Source organism: Bufo bufo, chromosome 11, assembly GCF_905171765.1.
Source record: "Bufo bufo chromosome 11, aBufBuf1.1, whole genome shotgun sequence".
NCBI lineage: Eukaryota > Metazoa > Chordata > Amphibia > Anura > Bufonidae > Bufo > Bufo bufo.
The window spans coordinates 47,454,925-47,476,383 of record NC_053399.1 but is presented as its reverse complement, the minus strand read 5'-3'; the positions used below and the strand labels follow the sequence as shown (position 1 = coordinate 47,476,383).

General features: G+C 48.3%; 1 protein-coding gene across 2 annotated transcripts in view; it reads right to left on the bottom strand.

Annotated features, from left to right (window-relative positions):
• The window catches only part of BAZ1A (bromodomain adjacent to zinc finger domain 1A), a 120,932-nt gene that overhangs the window by 14,014 nt on the left and 85,459 nt on the right, over window positions 1-21,459 (bottom strand). For both annotated transcript variants that reach the window (XM_040412561.1, XM_040412560.1), the window contains exons 20-24: window positions 18,884-19,029; window positions 18,269-18,417; window positions 11,129-11,218; window positions 10,782-11,029; window positions 2,979-3,175 (exon numbers count right to left, since the gene is read on the bottom strand). In XM_040412561.1, coding sequence (XP_040268495.1) covers window positions 2,979-3,175; window positions 10,782-11,029; window positions 11,129-11,218; window positions 18,269-18,417; window positions 18,884-19,029 — 830 coding nt within the window. The remainder of the gene's footprint in view (window positions 1-2,978; window positions 3,176-10,781; window positions 11,030-11,128; window positions 11,219-18,268; window positions 18,418-18,883; window positions 19,030-21,459) is intronic.

The window sequence follows — 21,459 nt, the reverse complement described above, 5'->3', positions numbered from 1 at the left end:
CAGGTGGCCACGACATCGGCTGGAAAAGGATAGCAAATGTCCAGCTTCTTGGGGTTGACAAAACGGGCGTCCGGGCGAGCCCAAGCCTTAGACACCACAGAGGAGAAATCAGAGTGGATTGGAAAGATTGGAAAGACTTTTGAGGCCTGCCTGGGTCTGATAAAGGAGACGCTAGCTGTGTCAGAGCTAGGGGGGTCATCCTGCACCTTAAAGGTGTCACGAATATCAGAGATGAGTTGACCCATCGCTGAGGCTAGCTTGGACGGCAGGGCCGAGTCCATTTCCAAATCTGAAACCGCCAATTCACCTTCAGAGAGCGAATCCTTTGGGGAGGAGAGGCCCGTCTGTGTGCGCACGCGTGGCGGGGAGAGTGAGGCCTCAGAGGAGGAGGCTCGCTCTACTCTAATACGCTTCTGAGAGTGCCTAGCTCGGGAGGGGTCACTAAGAGAGAGTGAACCCGCTGCAGCGGCAGAAGCAGTGGACCCGGAGGGCGCGACAGTCAGAGTGGCGTCCTGCGGGGTAGGTGGCCTGTCTATTAAGCGGCCCACGACATGAGTGAGGGTTTCCACGGCCTGGGACAGGGATCTAGCCCAGTCAGGCGGGTCAGAGGAAGCAGGGAGGCGATGTAGCAGTGGCCATGTAGCAGTGGCCATGGATGGGGGATGTAGCAGCGGTGGGAGGGAGGAAGGGGAGGCTGGAGCAGCCACTCTCACCATACGCTGTCTTCGCCCTCAGTCCATCCAGCGGGGGTCGCCCCTTCAGCTCCTGGCACCGCAGTGGCAGGAAGCCGGGGGAGGGACTTGGCGTGCGGGCGACCCTGAGCTGGCGGGACGCAGGGGAGCGAGGCTGCCCTGGTCCACCTTGTCTTCTGTGGGGGAGGCGGCAGTGCGGAATTACCGGCACTGGCGCAACTCAACCCCGGGAGAAACAGAGGGGTCTAATGCGCCTCTGTTGTCCCTGTAGGTAGAAAAAAAATCGAATTAAAAACAACAAATAACGCAAAAAAAAAAAAAAAAAAAAATCATAGGAAAACAACCCTGCATAAGCAGGGGGTGTCTTGCCTCCTTGGACACTAAGCAAAAACTGGCAGTCTCTTCTCCAGGCTGAAGGGTATAGCTGATGGAGGAGGGGCTTACAGCTTTCACTTAGTGTCACGCCTCCTAGGGAGCAGAGCTATACCCCATGGTTTCCTGTGTCCCCCAAGGAATATGGGCGAGAAAAACAAAAAAACAACTGCATTAAAAATTGCACATCAAACAGCATCAAAAACAGCATGTGTGTTTTCCAACATTGTGGAATAGCATGGCTACTGTTAAAGGGGTGTCTCACTTCAGTAAGTGGCATTTATCATCATGTAGAAAAAGTTAATACAAAGCACTTACTAATGTATTGGGATTGCCCATATTGCATCCTTTGCTGGCTGGATTCATTTTAATATCACATTATACACTGCTCGTTTCCATGGTTACAGACCACCCTGCAATCTATCAGAGGTGGTCCTGTTTGCACAATATAGGAAAAAGCACCAGCCTATGTGAGCTCCCATGGTTCTGGCCACCAGAGAAGCTGACACTTTTTCCTATAGTGTGCAAGCACGACCACCACTGCTGGATTGCAGGGTGGTCTGTAATCATGGAAACGAGCAGTGTATAATGTGATCGAAAAATGAATCCAGCCAGCAAAGGAAGCAATATGGACAATCACAATACATTAGTAAGTGGCTTGTATTCACTTCCTCTACATGATAAATGCAACCACTGCCTAACTAATCGCTGAAACAATGGTGACAGTAAACAGAGTTTAGACATTTAAACAGCAATTTTCTTCACCCAAGTGATCAGTGATGTTATGGCTTCCATTTTCATAACCTCCATGACAGACCTATTCGATGGATCCATTTTTTTTTTTTTTTTTAAACGCACTGATGTACAAAAAGTTTGCTTTTCATAATTGACAGCCTTATGTATCAAATGCAAATTCTGTGTAAAATATCCCACTATAAGTGGTAACAAAAAGGCTGCCTTTATTAAAACAGTCTAATGTAAAACTGACCTTAAAGAGGACCTGTCTCCTCTCCTGACATGTCTGTTTTAATAGCTTCATGCATTCCCCATGTAATAACAATTCTGGAGCATCTATTCTTATGTCTGTATGTTGTGCCATTCCTCTGTTATTTCTACTAGAAGTCATGAATGAATTGCTAGAAGGCTGCAGTAAGGGTACAGAGGGGTGGTAAGGGTCTATTCATACGTCCATATGTGTTTTGCGGATCCGCAAAACACGAACACAGGCAATGTGCGTTTCGCGAACCGCACATCGCAGGCACTCATAGAAAATGCCTTTTCTTGTCCGCAATTCCGGACAAGAATAGGACATGTTCTATTTTTTGCAGAACGGAAGTGCGGATCCGCAAATGCGGACAGCACATTCCAGCCCCATTGAAAATGAATGGGTCTGCACCTATTCCGCAAAATTGCGGAACAGATGCGGACCCATTTTGTGGACGTGTGAATGGACACAAACCAGTTGGGGGTGTGTACCTGCACAGTATCAGTCTGTCCAATCAGTGCTGCCATTTTCAGACTGTGCAGGTACACCCCCCCCCCCCCCCCCCCAACTGGTTACCTCCCCTCTGTACCCTTACTGCAGACTGCTAGTAATTCATTATAACTTCTAGTAGAAATAATAAAGGAATGGCATAACATACAGACATAAGAATAGATGCTCTGGAATTGTTACATGGGGAATGCAAGTAGCTATGAAAACAGGCATGTCAGGAGAGGTGACAGATCCTCTTTAATTCTCATTGTAAACAATTACAGCACAGCCTTCGTCAGAGAAGTTCAAGTTAAAACGGAGCTGTTATCTGCTGCTAAAAACAAGGCCAGTTTTATTGTTAAGATGCTTTTACTATTAAAGATGGTCCATTGCATGAAAGAGAATGCATCATATACACAACACTCATCTGGCTAGCTGACCTCTCTTCTTCTGACATGGCAGTCTCCTCATCGTCTTCGTTTTCTGATTGCACTTGCACATCATCATCATCATCATCTTCTAGCTCATCCTCCTCTTCTTCCTCATCACTGTCAATTGAAGGCCTCTTGCGGTTGGGCCTGCGGGTCCGTTGTCTTGGTTTACACTCTGGACAGAACCAGTCATCTTCAGGAATAAACTGAACAGAAAATAAAATATTCCTGAGCCACAGAACAAGAGCACTGGTTTTCAAAGTAAAAACAATACCAAATGACAGAAAATATCTCTTAATTTATATGGGCATTTTGGCAGAATCAGAACGGGTGCCTCAAACCTGTGGACATTGCTACCTGCAAAGCAAAGACGCAGAACAAAAAAGAACTTCCAACTTGAAGCAAAAGCAATTCATACAATTAAAGAACCGTATATGAGGAGATTCCATAAAATCCCCCCTGGACCAGGTCAGTAAATACTAACCCACGAATCGTACTAAAGTTTGCAAGAGTTTACTAACTAAATAAAACATGCCCCCTTTTTTCTTGCCGTTTTATGTAGCACTCTTTTTCTAAAAGGAGGTTGAGACCTACGCAGTCAAAAACTTGGACAAAATAGCCACCTTCCTCGAATATCTGGATCTCTCTACCTTTACGGAGGAACAACAATCGGTCCTAGATGCGACTGTTACAGAGGCTGAGGTACGAAATGTGATCTCCTTGCCCAATAACAAAACCCCTGGTTCTGACGGACTCTAATGAATACTACAAAATGCTTAACCCTGAGATCATCCCTATACTAACCCAGTTATATAATGCCATATATAAAGACCATGCGGTGGTGGACTTGTTCCTAGACTCTAGGACAATATTACTCCCCAAACCAAAAAAACAAGATTTTTGTATAACTTACCAGTAAAATCTCTTTCTCGCTCTTCGTTGGGGGACACAGGAAACCTTGGGTATAGCTCATCTCCATAGGAGGCGTGACACTAAGTGAAAGACTGTTAGCCCCTCCTCCAGCAGCTATACCCTCAGCCTGGAGCGAGAGACTACCACCAGTTATGTGCCCAAGTAGTTAACACAAAGGCAAGGATCAACCAAATTAATACCAACAAGTCAAAACACCCGTCAGGGCAACCAAAACAATGGGTGGGTGCTGTGTCCCCCAAGGAAGAGCGAGAAAGAGATTTTACTGGTAAGTTATACAAAAATCTCGTTTTCTCGCCCAATTCCTTGGGGGACACAGGAAACCTTGGGACGTTCAAAAGCAGTCCACAAATAGGGAGGGACCACAACCCAAAGTGAATTAAAGCACCAAAGGCATTAAGGCACCGCCGCCTGCAAGACCAGGCGGCCCAAAGCAGCATCCGCCGATGCATAAGTGTTCACCCTGTAGAACTTGGTGAAAGTGTGCAAAGAAGAACAGGTGGCCGCCTTACACAATTGTTCAGCCGAAGCTCGATTTCGCTGAGCCCAGGAAGCCCCGACCCCTCTGGTAGAATGAGCGGTAACACCAAAGGGCGGCTCCCTGCCCTTAGCACGGTAAGCCTCAGCAATAGCCATCTTGATGAAGCGGGCAATAACAACTTTAGATGCCGCCAGCCCCCTGCGCGGACCATCCGGAACCACAAAAAGAGAATCCGAGCGCCGAAAGGGTCTAGTTACATCCAAGTAGATCCTCAGAGCCCTAACAACATCCAGACGGTGAAGATCCCGTTCCCGAGGATGAGACGGGGACGGGCACAGAGAAGGAAGGACAATATCTTCATTCAGGTGAAAAGCGGACACCACCTTCGGAAGGAAATCCGGAACCGGACGGAGAACCACCTTGTCCTGGTGAAAAACCAAGAGGGGTTCTACGCAAGAAAGTGCTGCCAATTCAGACACACGCCGAAGAGACGTGATGGCAACGAGGAAAAAAACTTTGCAAGACAACAAGCGAAGAGAAACCCTGCGCAGAGGCTCGAAAGGGGAAGATTGGAGAGCCGTCAGCACAATATTAAGATCCCAAGATGGAACGGAAGCGCGATACGGGGGAGCATAGTGAGCAACCCCCTGAAGAAAAGTCTTAACTGGACCGAGCGGAGCCAGAGGGCGCTGAAAAAGGATCGAAAGCACTGAGATCTGACCCTTTAGGGTACTGAGACCCAAACCCAAGTCCAGACCAGACTGCAAAAAGGATAAAATCGTGGGGAGAGAAAACCGAAGGGGATGAACATCTAAGGTCTCGCAGAAATTCAAATAGGCCCGCCAGGTTCGGTAATAAATCCTGGACGATGCCGGTTTACGCGCACGAATCATGGAACGGACCACGTCAGCAGAAAACCCCCGCCGCGTTAGGACCGTGGTTTCAATAGCCACGCCGCTAAACGTAGCGACCCTAAATGCTGGTGGAAGATCGGCCCTTGAGAGAGGAGGTCTTCTCTTAGAGGCAGAGGCAAGGGAGCGTCTGCCAGGAGCAACATAAGGTCGGCGTACCAAGGCCGACGAGGCCAATCCGGGGCTATTAGGATCGCCGGCGTGCCCTCCGCCGCGATCTTCCGAAGGACTCGTGGAAGAAGAGGCAGGGGCGGAAAAACGTAGAGGGGAGAGAACTCCGTCCAGGGAAGGACGAGCGCATCCGCGCCGTAAGCGTCCGGATCCTTGGCTCTGGCCATGAAGGTGGGAAGCTTGTGGTTGAATCTGGAGGCCATGAGATCCACGTCCGGACGACCCCAACGGAGGCAAAGAGACTCGAAGACGTCGGGGTGCAGAGACCACTCGCCCGGGTCGATCGTCGTCCGGCTGAGGAAATCCGCCGCCCAATTGTCCACCCCCGGGATGTAAATGGCCGAAAGGGCTGGAACATGAACTTCCGCCCAGCGAAGGATTAGAGACACCTCCCTCATCGCCGCCGCGCTGCGAGTGCCCCCCTGATGATTTATGTATGCCACAGCCGTGGCATTGTCCGATTGGACACGAACAGGGTGACCCTGAAGCAGCCAAGTCAAATGCCGGAGTGAGAGGAGAATTGCCCTCAACTCCAGAACGTTGATCGGTAGTTTAGACTCCGATGGAGACCAAGTGCCTTGTACGGACCGAGGGGGAAACACCCCCCCCCCCCCCAACCCCGCAGACTGGCATCGGTGGTAATCACCAACCAAGCTAACGGCAGGAATGACTTCCCTTGGAGAGGGGTCCGCAGCCACCAGAGGAGAGAGGAGCGAACCTGGGGGGAAAGGGGAAAATGCCGATCCAGACTCTCCTGGGACTTGTCCCAGGCGGACAGAATGGCCGTCTGAAAGGTGCGGGAGTGATACTGCGCGTAGGGGATTGCTTCGAAACAGGACACCATCTGTCCCAAGACCCGCATGCTGAACCGGAAGGAAGGATGGCGGTGGGTCAGAAGGCTGCGAACTGACCGATGAAGGAGCAGGCGCTTCTCTGACGGAAGCCGAACCTCCGCTGCATCTGTATCCAGCAGCATCCCCAGAAAGATCAGTTGCCTGGATGGAACAAGAGAGGATTTGGGAAGGTTGATAATCCAACCGAACCGGCGTAAGGTCTGTAGCGAGAGGTCCACACTGGCGGATGTCAGTGACAGAGAAGGTGCCTTGATAAGGAGATCGTCCAAATATGGAAGAAGAAAAACTCCCCTGGAACGAAATAAGGCGAGGACGGGGGCAAGGACCTTTGTGAAAACGCGAGGGGCCGTCGCCAGCCCGAAGGGGAGAGCAACGAACTGGTAGTGGTCGGACCCCACTGCAAAGCGCAGAAAACACTGATGACACCGAGCGATTGGAATATGAAGGTAGGAGTCCTGGATGTCGATAGAGGCCAGGAACTCCCCTTTTTCCAGAGAGGCCACCACCGATCTGAGAGACTCCATCCGGAATCGCTGAAGACGAAGGAAACGGTTTAACCGTTTTAGATCCAGAATGGGACGAACCGAGCCTTCTTTTTTGGGGACCACAAAAAGGTTTGAATAAAACCCCTTGAATCTTTCTTCCATAGGAACCGGGGCGATGACCCCTTTGTTCAGAAGGGTTCGAGTGGCAGTAAAGAAATCGGCCGCCCCTTGGGGATCCCGGGGAACCCGGGAGCGAAAGAACCGAATTGGGGGAGGGACGCAAACTCGAGTTTGTACCCGGAAGACACAACCTCGAGGGCCCAGGCGTCGGAGACGTGCGCCTGCCAGAAGTCCCTGAACAGGAGGAGACGTCCCCCCACCCGGGTGGGTGGGGGCGCACCTTCAGGCGGGGTTCTGCTTGGTCGCGGGAGGGCGAGCAGGCTGTGACTTGCGCCAGGAGGGCTGGGTCCGAAAAAAAGTTTTTTTTTACGTCTGTCTTGGACAGGGTTAGTGGATGGACCTGAAGTGGTGCGAGGTGCGGGAGCCCTGCGGGAAGACCTGAAGCGAGAAAAGGTGGGACGGCCACGAGTGGTGCTCCTAGCCCTGGATTGGGGAAGAAGAGTACTCTTCCCCCCCGTAGCTTCGGAGATGATTTCATCCAAGCGGGTCCCGAACAATCGAGAACCAATGAAGGGAAGGCCAGTAAGAGACCGCTTTGACGTGGCATCCACCGTCCAAACCCTTAACCAAAGTTCCCTCCTAGCCGAAACGGCCAGGGCAGACGAACGGGCTATGAGAGCCCCCGCATCCAGGGATGCTTCACAGACAAATTTGCCGGCTTGAATGATAAGTTGGGCTAGAGCACGGAGGTCCTGAATAGGGACGTCGGATTCAAGCTCCTGATCCAGCTGAGACGCCCACTCTGAAACCGCTTTTCCAGCCCAAGCGGAGGCAAAAACCGGCCTAAGGGCGGAACCGGAGGCTGCAAAGATACCTTTTGTAATGGCCTCTATACGGCGATCCTCAGTGGATTGTAAGGAAGAACCATCTGCAACGGGAATAACCGTGCTTTTGGACAAACGGGCCACAGGCCAGAGGGCTGTAGTGCTAGAAGGGGGTCAACAGTCCTACCAGTTCACAGTGGGAGCAGACGGCACAGCAGAGACAACAGCAGCGGCAACAGCAGTGGCAAAACGGCAGCGGCAACCCTGAGGTACAAATGATCCGTCCTGAGAGCAGGCAGGAAGAAGAGGCGGGGCTAGTGAGGAGCGGGAAGAAAAGACATCCGCCCCTTGACTGAAGCCTAACATGCACAGGGAAAGCGGAACGAAGCTCCGCCCCCCCGCTGAAAATTTTCGCGCGCGCGATTCAAAAATTATATGCCGCCGAAGTCCACCGAATATTGTCCCCCGTCCACCTCCTTATAAGCGGAGGCGAACGACACACCGGTAGCCGGACAAGATCGTGCGCCCGCCAGAATATCAGCCGGCAGTTGAGCACTGCCACAGCACTAGCCGAGAATAACGAAAGGCGGCACATGCGCGGACCCTTGCGGCCGCCGCACCTGAGGTAAATTGCGTAGTCACCCTCCCCCTCGAGCACCGCTCGCTCTGCCTCACATACAAAGGAGTCGACAAGACGCTTGTAAACGGGACAGGGGACAGCAGGAGCCAGGACCCTAACGGGGGGGGGGGGGGGGGGGGGGGGAGGGGGGGTAGAACGGCTGCACAGCCACCTCACCATTCGACGTTTTCACCCTCTGTCCATCCAGCAGGGACGCCCCTTCAGCCACTGGCACCGAAATGGCAGGAAGCTGGAGAGGGGCTTGCAGGTGGGTGACCCTTGAGCTGGCGGGATGCAGGGGAGCTGGGCTGCCCTGGTCCTCCTTTTCTTCTGTGGGGGAGGCAGCAGTGCGGATAGCCGGCACTGGCGCAGCTCAACCCCGGGAAAACAGAGAGGTCTATTGCGACTCTTTCTGCCTTTTTTTCAACAGGGACAACAAATGAAAATAATGTAAAAGAAAAAAATAAAAATCTTTAGCAAAGACAGCTCTGCAGTGCAGAGAGTGTCTTGCCTCCTTGACACTAAGCAAAAAACTGGTAGTCGCTCGCTCCAGGCTGAGGGTATAGCTGCTGGAGGAGGGGCTAACAGTCTTTCACTTAGTGTCACGCCTCCTATGGAGATGAGCTATACCCAAGGTTTCCTGTGTCCCCCAAGGAATTGGGCGAGAAATAAATAAATAAAATAAAGTGACACTGCCACAGTCTTATAGACCCATATGCCTTCTAAATAGTGATTACAAATTCCTGGCGAAAATATTATCAATTAGATTACAAAATACCCTCCCCAAAATCATACACCCCACACAAAGAGGTTTCATTAAATCTAGACAATCTGTCAAAAACATCAGGGCAACGGACGTCGGAAGGTTGAAGAAATGACTTTAATATATTGCTCTATTTGCTTATTTTGGGACCATCACCAGAGACGTGTCATAAATACTGATCAATATTACTGCTCTTATTAAAATGTATGTTATTCTTTCTTATGTCAACCTTAAATAAAAACATTTGAACATAGATAAGAAGAAATAAAGCATAGCTGCATTTAACATTCTGTTAAAAAAAAACTAAATATAAAATGATCCAGTCAAGAGTTATGACATTTACTTACATACTATGGTGCCACCTGGTGTACAAAGTGTATAGCAATATGCAAGTCCACCTACTTTCTATATGAAAGAAAGAAGTATTGGCTCCCCCTAGGTGGGCTATACAGACACCGAACTAACCAGTTAATACAAAAGCCGTAAAAAAGAACCGAACCACAAACAAGAACCAATATATCCTGAACCTAGAAGAGAACCAAGAAAAAAAAAAAAAAAGGTGGTAACTGTGTCCCCCAACATCCAACAACAAAAAAATAATGTTTTTTTTTTACAATTACAAAAATAGTGTCTGTGGAGAGGATATAGCCCACCTAGGCAGAGCGAGCATTTCTAACCCACGGTGCTGTTTCCCCCAATGTCATTCAAGAGAAACAGGTGTAAATTGCAACAGAAATGTACACCAGGTCCTGAAGACGGCCAGTCACTGCGGAGAGAGGAGGGAGCAGCGCTTTATTCGTCAATACACTGGACTAGGGCAGATTTACCAAAGCTGGCTATTCATTTACCAGTCTCAATAAATTTGGTCCGTCATATTCCAGCAGACTTTTTATTAAGAAGCACAGGCTTCTTCTATCCACTGGCTGTCCATGTGCCAGAAACAGAAATCTAGATTTCAGATATAATTTTCGCCAGTGGTCATCTGTGCTGCTGGGGAAGCGAAGCAGATACACTATGCATTCACCAATAGTGTACACTATGGCACAGGCGCAAAATTATGGGCCAGGTGAGATGCCTGCCTGTCAGTCAAGGAGGAGGGGGAAAAGGGGCTCTAAATGCAGAGCCATATTAATAAAAAATATATTTTTGTTCCGAACGGCACCATGGAAGAACATAAATGAGGTATTGTTTTACTCAGCAGGGTCAACCCCACAAAGCGTTATGTTTAGGTTAATCCTCAAGACAAATGATATTTAAGACAACTGATCACTTTAAATCTGCAATGTAAATGTAGCTTCAATTACTTAGGCTAGTTAAACTACCCCAAGTTCACAAATTATGTCAAGAAACTGCAGAGGCCTCATCCGCACAGTAGCTTATCTTCTGCATCAGACTGGTTCCTTAATAATTGTCCTAGCTCCCCCTTCCCTTGATAAGCGGGCTTTCTAAGGGTACAGCCACACGATCAGGCTTGTGGATGTAGCTTTGGAAGCCAAAAATCAGGAGTGGATGACAAAGAAGAGAAAGTATAAAAGGACAGCTATGACTTCTTTTTAATTTACTCCTGGATTTGGATTCCAAAACTGCATCAAGAAACCTGAACATGTGGCCATACCATTAGATACACTATGTTGAATATCATAGCGCTAATTACCTTCAGCTTGGGCCTCACACAGAAAATGTGGTGCCCTCTCTCACAGCCGTCACACAGGATCATGTTCTCATTATCTCCCTTCTTGCGGCAAACCTTGCACCTGGCATTGCGAATAGATCGGGACCATAAAATACTGCGATCCAACGTGGATAAGTGGAGGAAGATTTGAGAGAAGCTGCTAGATGAAATTAAAGATTCTCGCCAGCGATCAAGCAATGTTCTTTGAATACGACCACTGTCACTGGCATCTACAATGAGACAAAAGCCCAGTCATATCTCACTGCCATTGCTTAGGTTCCTTTTAGTTATTACTCATTTCTAATAGGCTTCCAGCAACTGTTACTTACCATCTCTTTCACTAGTTTCTTCATCTTTCTTCTTTTTGTCTTCCTTCTTTTTATCCAATTTATAACTCTTCTTACCGTCTTCGGCATCACCTATACAATTGATGAGCATAAAGTGATGAGTGACTACTTATAGTGATGCTTATAATCCTATTTATTTTTTCTGAGTCAGCTTTTATTTTTTATAGCTCTGCTATATTAGGCTAACACTAACTGCAAGTTTGTTGCACTGAATCTATTCTTTCATATTCTGAGAGAGCCTTGAAATGAAGAAGCTTACTTAAACATTGGGACTGGGTCAACATTCATACACGCTGGTCTGGACTTTTCACAGAAAAGTAATGTCCACATTCGCTGCAGTGTATGTGTACAAGCCAGCAGGAAATCAGTGCTAAACAGATGATTTCTATTAAAAAGGTTGAGTTATGTGCATCTGGAAGTCACGGGGAGCAGGTCCCTTGTTCAGGAGCCTTCTATGAGCTATAGTGGAGAGCAGCTCTCAAAAGAAGAAAAGGTGAAACTGGCCTGTTATTATCTTACATACCACATTATCTGGACAGAAACGAACTTCAAAACAGCGTAGATGTGAAGGGGTTTTCTGGGTTATAGATAATTACAACCTATCCTCAGGATAAGTCATCAATATCATAGCTTAGTGTTCCTTCTGGTGGCTGCTGGTCAGTGGGGGTGCTGGATGTCAAGAACCCCCCCCCCCCCCCCCCCCCCCCCCCCCCCCCTTTGATCGGATAGGGATGACCTAAGGCTATTTTCATACTAGCATTAATATTTTCCAGTATTTAGATCCATCATAGGGTCTCAATACCGGAAAAAAACGCTTCCGTTTTGTCCCCATTCATTGTCAATGGGACAAAACTTAACTGAACAAAACAAAATGCTCCAAAATGCATTCTGTTCTCATACCGGAGAGCAAACTGCAGTATCCAGCGGTTTGCTTTCCGTCCTGGGATGCGGAGCAAGACATGACCCACAATGCAAGTCAATGGGGACAAATCCGTTTTCTCTGACACAATCTGACAAGGGATCGGTCCTCCATTGATTTTTAATGGTGCTCATGACTGATCCGTCTTGGGTATGTTAAAGATAATACAACCGGATCCATTCATAAAGGATGTAGATGGTTGTATTATCAGTAACGGAAGCGTTTTTGCTGAACCCAGCCGGATTCAGCCAAAACGCTAGTGTGAAAGTAGCCTAAGGGTAGGTAATCAATATCTATAACCTGAAAAAACCCTAAGAGAAAATTGGATTTTTTTACTTACCGTAAAATCGCTTTCTCGTTCAATTCATTGGGGGACACAGCACCATGGGTATATGCCCAGCTACCACTAGGAGGCGACAGTAGATATCAAAAAGTTTGGCTCCACCCAGGTGTGCTATACCCTCTCCACAGCACTAGGTTAATCAGTTTGTACCAATAGCAGTAGGAGTGAGAAAAAAAAAGCGAAGAACCAACATGTCCAGGACCGGGAAAGGAAACGAGAACAGCAGACCGGTGACAGGAAAAGAAGTGAAAACAAAGGGTGGGATCTGTGTCCCCCAATGAATTGAACGAGAAAGGGATTTTACGGTAAGTCCAAAAATCAAATTTTATCCTTAATGTCATTGGGGGACACAGCACTATAGGACGTCCCAAAGCGGTGCCCGAGGGCGGGAAGGAAATCTCATGCAAAAAGTTGGACACACAGGTGCTGGAGAACTCTGTGACCCAACCGGACCAGGAGAGGCCATAGCATGAAATGGTTCCAAAGGAAAAAATATAGGAGACAGTCAGGATTCCAAGGACAAGTGCCTGGGAAAAGAGCCCAAGAAGGAACAAAGGGGAACACCCGGTTCCTCCCGAGGTGGGATATGGAGCAAGGCAGATGTCCTGCGCAAGAACCAAGAGTTGAACAAGTGCGCGCTAAAGAGCCAGAGGAAGGATCTGGAAGAACCAGGGCTCCCCCTGAAGAAACAGGAGAGTAGCACAACAACGTCTGTTGGGAACAACCTAGCGCTCTGCATATGGAAGGATTCTCCAGGAGTCCAGGAGGATAATCCATAAGAGGACAGACCCAACAAGAAAATTAGACTATGAGGGTACCTGGCAGGAGGGAAAATGCCTGGAAAAAGGACGGGCAGTCCTTAACCAAGGAAAAAACTTCCTGGAAACAAGCTAAAAGACCCTGTGGACCACCCCTCAGCAAAAGGAAGGCGTTTCTATAAGGCCTGGAAGCAAAGCAACCCGACCAGAAAGAGGACCCAGCAAGGAAAAAACTAACTTGTCGCAGACCAAAAACATGGCCTGTCTGTGGCCAACCTCCTGTAAAGGCCAGGGTAGAGAGGAACCATGGGAAGGGAGCGAGGCTCCTTCCGCAGAAAGGCATGTGGGCAAAGAGAAACACCCTATGAGAAAAAAGAAAAAAATAGGATCGAGTCTCTGAAAAACTAACAAAATATTGCTGTTAAATGTAAGACCAGAGATATCCCCGGCCACATTAAGTCTCAGGGAAAAGGGAAACAGTAGCAGGCCCACACATCTGATGCGGAGACACACATCTGAGAAATATTTAAGTAGAAGGGAGAGGACTCCAAACAGCCTAAGGAGGAACAGTTCTCAAAATGAGGGAAGCTCCATCTCGAAAGTGACCAATACGATCCAAATTGCAAATCGAAGCCTTGAACTCCCAGATACCAGGAAGAATCATTGGGGCAGGGACTCCAAGCAGGATTACCCAGACAGAGGCTCAAGTAGGGTCCACAGAACCGGACCACATGAGGATAATAATAGCCAGATTATCAAGGGAAAACTGGAATGTATCCACCAAAGGGAAAAAAACATCAGCCATGGTTAACCAACCATCCCAAGTAGGGGTGCACCGAAAATATCGGCCGAAAATATGGGGTTTGGGATTTGTCACCCGCGCCGGGCGGGCGGTTTACTTTAAGTCACTGCATCTTTATTTTACCTTACAATCGTGACGCTCCAGTAACAACTCTGCAGGCAGAGCGGAGGGCGGCGTAACGTCACTTACTCACGTGACGCGCCTGCTCCGCCTCCTTCATTCATAAAGTGGGCGGAGCAGGTGCGTCACGTGAGTAAGTGACGTTACGCCGCCCTCCGCTCTGCCTGCAGAGTTGTTACTGGAGCGTCACGATTGTAAGGTAAAATAAAGATGCAGTGAGTGATTAGTCTGCTGTGAGCAGCAGGGCCGGGGCTGTTATGGGTAGGGGGATCGGTCTATGGAACTGCTATGGGGAGGGGGGATCTGTGCACTGTTATGGGGAAAGGGATCTGTGCACTGTTATGCCCATAACAGTGCACATATCCCCTTCCCCATAACAGTGCACATATCCCCCTCTCCATAACAGCGCCACCCACAGATCCCCCCCTCTCCATAACAGCGCCACCCACAGATCCCCCCTCTCCATAACAGCGCCACCCACAGATCCCCCTCTCCATAACAGCGCCACCCACAGATCCCCCTCTCCATAACAGCGCCACCCACAGATCCCCCTCTCCATAACAGCGCCACCCACAGATCCACCTCTCCATAACAGCGCCACCCACAGATCCCCCTCTCCATAACAGCGCCACCCACAGATCCCCCCTCTCCAAAACAGCGCCACCCACAGATCCCCCCTCTCCATAACAGCGCCACACACAGATCCCCCTCTCCATAACAGCGCCACCCACAGATGAATTTCATTCATTAAAAAGAATTATTAATAAAATCATTTAAAAAAAAGTATTTTAAAAGTATTTGGGCAAAAAGGCAGTTTCGGTTTCGGTTTTCGGTCAAGGGCATCCTGAATTTTCGGTTTCGGACCAGAATTTTCATTTCGGTGCACCCCTAATCCCAAGTGTAGTGACTAGCATACTGTATAACACTGCTTCGGAATGGGAAAGTACAGCAGCCTGGATTTTGTAAAAGAAAGGCCAGATATCCATATGTCAGAAGAGGATGAAGAATTGAGAGACTACACTGACATGTAGAAAGCAGCTACCAGCAGAGCACAATGAAACTGACAGGTGCAAATAACGGCAAGGCCCAAGGGGACGGCACTTCTATCATGTAGCACCACTAATCCGCGAATATTAGGGCGTACAAGAACGCCCAGACCATGGAAGAACTACGGGACCATATCAGATACCAGGGCAAGCAGCAGAAAAACCCACCCACCAAGTAGGTGTGTGGCGCTCACTAGTCCTGTCACAGGCATATCAGCAAGGACCTCCAGCGATGACCCGAAAACTGCAATAGCAGCTGGTGCTCACAATGCTTCGTATTCCTGCAGGATAGAGCATCCAGTGGAGATCCAGGAACTCAGTCAGGACTGGGCCATGTAACTCTGTAAAAACAACACAAGTACTCCATCCATGATACGGGGTAACGCGGCTGTGCGGAATACAGTAGTACTTTATATGGTTGAAAATCTAGCATGACAGCCAACAACCTGCGCACGCTAGGGGAGTGTGGTTGTCTGGTGCAAGCAATAATGTAAAAATCATGCCCATTACAATGGCAATGAGGTGCCAGATGCATACCAGAACCAGAAAAGGGTGATGAATACAGCATCTGGGAATGGTACCATCACTCAGCATGAAGAGGGGCCCCATGAATGTCTAGCACACATTAGAGCCAGCAAAATACACCCAGTAATACAGGAGCTGTATGTGCCACAGATTGTACCAATAGGGCACAGCACTTAGAGATACTATAAATACTCCGCCTGAATGGGAGTAATCTGATTGCATGGTGAACACAATGAGTGGAGACATAGCTACAGCATCTGGAAATGGCATAGGTACTGCGCTTGATAAAGGAGTAGAATGACTGCATGGTGCACACTAGAGCCATACAGGTGCCATGGCTACAGCCTCTGGAGAGGATACAGGTACTTCGCCTAATAAAAGAGTAATATGGCAAACCAGGGCTCCCACTGTAATATGTTGCGTGGTGCACACCAGCCCCAGGATGGTGTATTGGCTACAGCGTCTGGAGAAGTAATACGGTGGCCTGGAACACTCTCAGACTAGGAGAGTGTGTTGAATATAGCCCCTGGAAGAGAGACATTACTCCAGCTGAAAAGGAGATACCTTGGAACAAGGAAAGTCTGCTGGATACAGCATTTGGCAGTGGTACGAGTACACCTCTGTGAAGGGCAAGGCGTACGTACCTGGGACACCACGTAGGTGTGCTGGCGTGCTAAACATGGCGACGTGTAAAGCACCACCTACTGGAGAGGCGGCAAGCTGACTTACCTGTGTGGATAATATCCTGTGCAGCCAGGGGAGTGCCATCTGAAAATCCACTAAAGGGGATAGCAACCCTGCAGAGGAGAGGTTCCTCAGTGGACATTTGTCTTTGGCCACCCAGAGAGATTATGTATGGTGGAAGACCGCCTGATGCTCTGTTCAGAGTCAGAATCGGTGCAGAGGAGTCCCCCGAGGAGGCGCAAGATGCGTCAGGGAAGAATATGTCACCAGCCTCAGACCTGTCCTGGGGGTGACCCGAGGATGCCGAGGAGGAGCGGGTCTTAGTTGTGACGACCAGAGGTAGTTTGCGAGACCTGGTGTCTTAATGTGAGCGTGCCCCGTCCGCGGAGTCGTCCCTGGGAGGGGCAGAGGCGGACAAAATTTGGGCATGCAAGTGGTCCAGCGACTCCACCATGGATAGGGAGAGTCGGACAAGGTTCCCTATGGCTTGGGACAGGGAAGAGACCCATTCAGGAGGGACCGACACAGAAGGGGTGGTCAGGGAAACATGAAGGTACTGGGAGCATAAACAGGGAAGGCTGACCGCATGGCAACTTTTTATCGCAATCGGCGCATGTAAAATACATGGCGACCAGGAGCGGGGGCTGATAGGGAGCCTGAACAAAGAAAAACAGCCAGGCAGAGGTGGTCCTACTGGTTCCCAGGTGCAGCAGCAGCTGCAGAAACGTGCAAGGAGGTTTGCTGGCAAGATAGAGGCTCTTTCTTCTTGAAAAAGAGGTAAAGTGGAAACCTCCTTCCACAGGGTTAAAGCCTGCACTTGGCTGGGATAGGAGGGGAAAAGAACCCCTCCCATAAGCCGAGAGAAGCCGGGGACTAAAGTAGGGAAAGGCCGGGAGAGGCATGGGTGGCCAGGGAGGTTAAAGGATACCCAAGGGAGGGAAGAAGAAGGGGGAAAGGAGGGACCTAACCAGGCCCCACAAATAAAATAAACCCCATCCCTTGGACAGAAAGGGGGGGGTTTAACCTGGGGGACCTCTTGGGGCAGGGACGCAGGGGAGAATACTTACCTTCCGGCGTCTTCAGGTGCCGCAGGGTCACCCCTTCGGCAAACTCAACACTTATGTGGGATAGCCACTGCAGATGCAGTAATGGGGGACGTACTTCAAGTATGCGCCCGCAGGGCATACGTACTTCAAGTATGCGCCCGCAGGGGGTGCAACTAAAGTGGTAATCCACAATGGAGCCCCATCCTGCAGCAGGCCGAGACCTGCAGAAGAAAGGAAAAAATAATAAAATAAAAAATAAAAATGAAAAGCAGCAAGACCTGCAAAAAACAGCAGGTCATGTCTGCCTCCTATGGACACTAGACAAACGGAATGGTCTAGTGGCTGTGGAGAGGATATAGCCCACCTGGGCGGAGGCAACCTTTTTGATATCTAGAAATTATTCACATCGGTAAAGAAGGGGGCGGCACAGCTGCAACAAACAGTCCGCGTAATAGCGAGTATACACGATTGTCTAGGCTGGTAAGGATCTACACACTGCTGGTGGTGCGCAGCCGATAACAGTAGGTACAAGTGCATATGATCACGATGTAGTGTCGCCTCCCAGTGGTAGCTGGCCATATACCCATGGTGCTGTGTCCCCCAATGATATTAACGAGAAAGTATGATTATAGTCTACAAGTGAATGAACAACCAGCGTTACCAGGTAAGTTTCACCAATATACTGACGCAAATAAGCCTTATTATGGGTAAACCAGAGTTCCCCTTTTAAATTATTGCTTGTCTATTATACACAGTTACACAAGTCATTGCAAAAAAAGGAAAACAAAACAAGCAAAAAGATCATAATTAGACTTTGCCTTGTAAAAAGACTCCCTTCACCATCATGATTACACATAATTATAGTCACTACCAACTTACCAAGCGGAGCCTTTAGATATTTGCGTTCCACTCCCTGCTCTATCTGCAATAATGCTTGCGCCAGGTAATGTACAGAATTAGCTGCTGGTTCAGGAGTGCTGGCATTGGTGGATTTGGCACTCTGTACTTCCATTTTCAAATTCTGGAGCCTGCAGGAAAGTACAGTGTATTTATAAAAAGCACAATGTTCCAGTAAGACAGCAAAAGCAAAAACTCTACACTAGCCCCAACCATGTACTGTGTGGATGCAACTGTTCTCAAAGTATTTCTGAAACTCTGAACATAAAAACTGTCCACTTTCCAAGGAACCGACAATTTTTACAATATTCCAAATATTCCAACATATTCTTTTTCTTGTTCACTTAGGACATCCCCTGTCTAAATGCCCTACATAAAGAGACAGTGTTGTGTCCCATGCAGGAACCTTCTCTACTGCCAAGCTCTGGAAAACATGGAGCACTCACTGACTTGGCAATGGATGTCCTGCACTAATACAGGTAGATCTCTCCTGTAAGTTTACCATAAGATGGGTTTCATCATAAAAAGGTGAAGTCCAAGGTGGAAAACAATTAATACAAGGAAGCTTTACTAATTATTATTTGATTTTCCTCCAACCTGTCCTTGTTGCTTTGATTCATGTCATTTTCCATTTCAACAGCGGTATCCTCCATCTTCAGGACTCCATTTTCTTTTGCTTCATTATCCAAACGGTCATATGACCAGTTCTCAAGAGCTGATCTCCATGACTGTCTGTTAGGCACCTTGACCAAGAAAACAAACAGGTGGCTATTACTACATCACCAAAATACAAGTAACACAGAGCAGAATTAAAACGTAAGTATACCAGAGAGTCTGTTCAAGCCCTGACAAAGGCTCTTGATGCAAAAAAATAAATATACAGTTGCAAGAAAATGTGAACCCTTTGGAATGATATGGATTTCTGCACAAATTGGTCATAAAATGTGATCTGATCTTCACCTAAGTCACAACAATAGACAATCACAGTCTGCTTAAACTAATAACACACAAAGAATTAAATGTTACCATGTTTTTATTGAACACACATGTAAACATTCACAGTGCAGGGGGAAAAATATGTGAACCCTTGGATATAATAACTGGCTGAACCTCCTTTGGCAGCAATAACTTCAACCAAACGTTTCCTGTAGTTGCAGATAAGATGTGCACAACGGTCAGGAGTAATTCTTGACCATTCCTCTTTACAGAACTGTTTCAGTCCAGCAATATTCTTGGGATGTCTGGTGTGAATCGCTTTCTTGAGGTCATGCCACAGCATCTCAATCGGGTTGAGGTCAGGACTCTGACTGGGCCACTCCATTAGGCGTATTTTCTTCTGTTTAAGCCATTCTGTTGATTTATTTCTATGCTTTAGGTCGTTGTCCTGTTGCAACACCCATCTTCTGTTGAGCTTCAGCTGGTGGACAGATGGTCTTAAGTTCTCCTGCAAAATGTCTTGATAAACTTGGGAATTCATTTTTCCTTCGATGATAGCAATCCGTCCAGGCCCTGACGCAGCAAAGCAGCCCCAAACCATGATGCCCCCACCACCATACTTCACCGTTGGGATGAGGTTTTGATGTTGGTTTGCTGTGCCTCTTTTTCTCCACACATAGTGTTGTGTGTTTCTTGCAAACAACACAACTTTGGTTTCATCTGTCCACAGAATATTTTGCCAGTACTGCTGTGGAACATCCAGGTGCTCTCGTGCAAACTGTAAACGTGCAGCAATGGTTTTTTTGGACAGCAGTGGCTTCCTCTGTGGTATCCTCCCATGAAATCCATTCTTGTTTAGTGTTTTACGTATGGTAGATTCGCTAACAGGGATGTTAGCATATGCCAGAGACTTTTGTAAGTCTTTAGCTGACACTCGGATTCTTCTTCACCTCATTGAGCAGTCTGCGCTGTGCTCTTGCAGTCATCTTTACAGGACGGCCACTCCTAGGGAGAGTAGCAGCAGTGCTGAACTTTCTCCATTTACAGACAATTTGTCTTACCGTGGACTGATGAACAAGGCTTTTGGAGATACTTTTATAACCTTTTCCAGCTTTATGCAAGTCAACAATTCTTAATCGTAGGTCTTCTGAGAGCTCTTTTGTGCGAGGCATCATTCACATCAGGAAATGCATCTTGTGAAAAGCGAACTGGTGTGTGTTTTTTATAGGGCAGGGCAGCTGTAACCAACACCTCCAATCTCATCTCATTGATTGGACTCCAGTTGGTTCTTGGAGATGTCATTAGTCTAGGGGTTCACATACTTTTTCCACCTGCACTGTGAATGTTCACATGGTGTGTTCAATAAATACATGGTAACATTTAATTCTTTGTGTGTTATTAGTTTAAGCAGACTGTGATTGTCTATTGTTATGACTTTGATGAAGATCATAAGGAGATTTTTTGTGAAACTCACCTGTAAAATCTTTTTCTCGACTTTTCCATTGGGGGACACAGACATGGGTATAGCTTGAGGTATCAGTAGGTGGGACACTATGCAAATGAAAGAGCTCCTCCTCCTCGGGCTATACCCCCAGGCTCCAGCAGGAGAAACTCAGGCATTGCAAAAGCAGTAGGAGAAGGAATCCAATAAAGGAAACCATCAAATCAAGGCCAAGAGGCCTAATCACAAACAGAACAGAACCCCTCCTGCAACAAGCAGAATGGGCAGGAGCTGTGTCCCCCAATGGAAAAGTCGAGAAAAAGATTTTACAGGCGAGTTTCACAAAAAATCTCCTTTTCTCGTACTTTTCCATTGGGGGACACAGACCATGGGACGTCCTAAAGCAGTCCATGGGGTGGGAAAAAACATCAACACCGCCAGGAGAAAACGTCCAACCGACAAACAGGAACCACAGCCTGCAAAACCTTGCGGCCCAAGACAGCATCAGCTGAGGCCAGGTAGCCGCCTTACGCAACTGAGACGCAGAATCAAGATTCCGCCCTGCCCAGGAAGCTCCCACCGCCCTAGTGGAGAGAGCAGTAATCCGCGACGGGGGAACCTTGCCACGAGCACGATAAGCCGCGGCGATAGACGAGCGGATCCATCTTGTCACAGAGACCTTAGAGGCCGCCAGGCCCTTACAAGGCCCCTCTGGAATCACAAAGAGGGAGACCGAACGGCGAAAGGAGGCAGTAGCCTTCAGATACACCTTCAGGGCCCGGACCACATCCAGGGA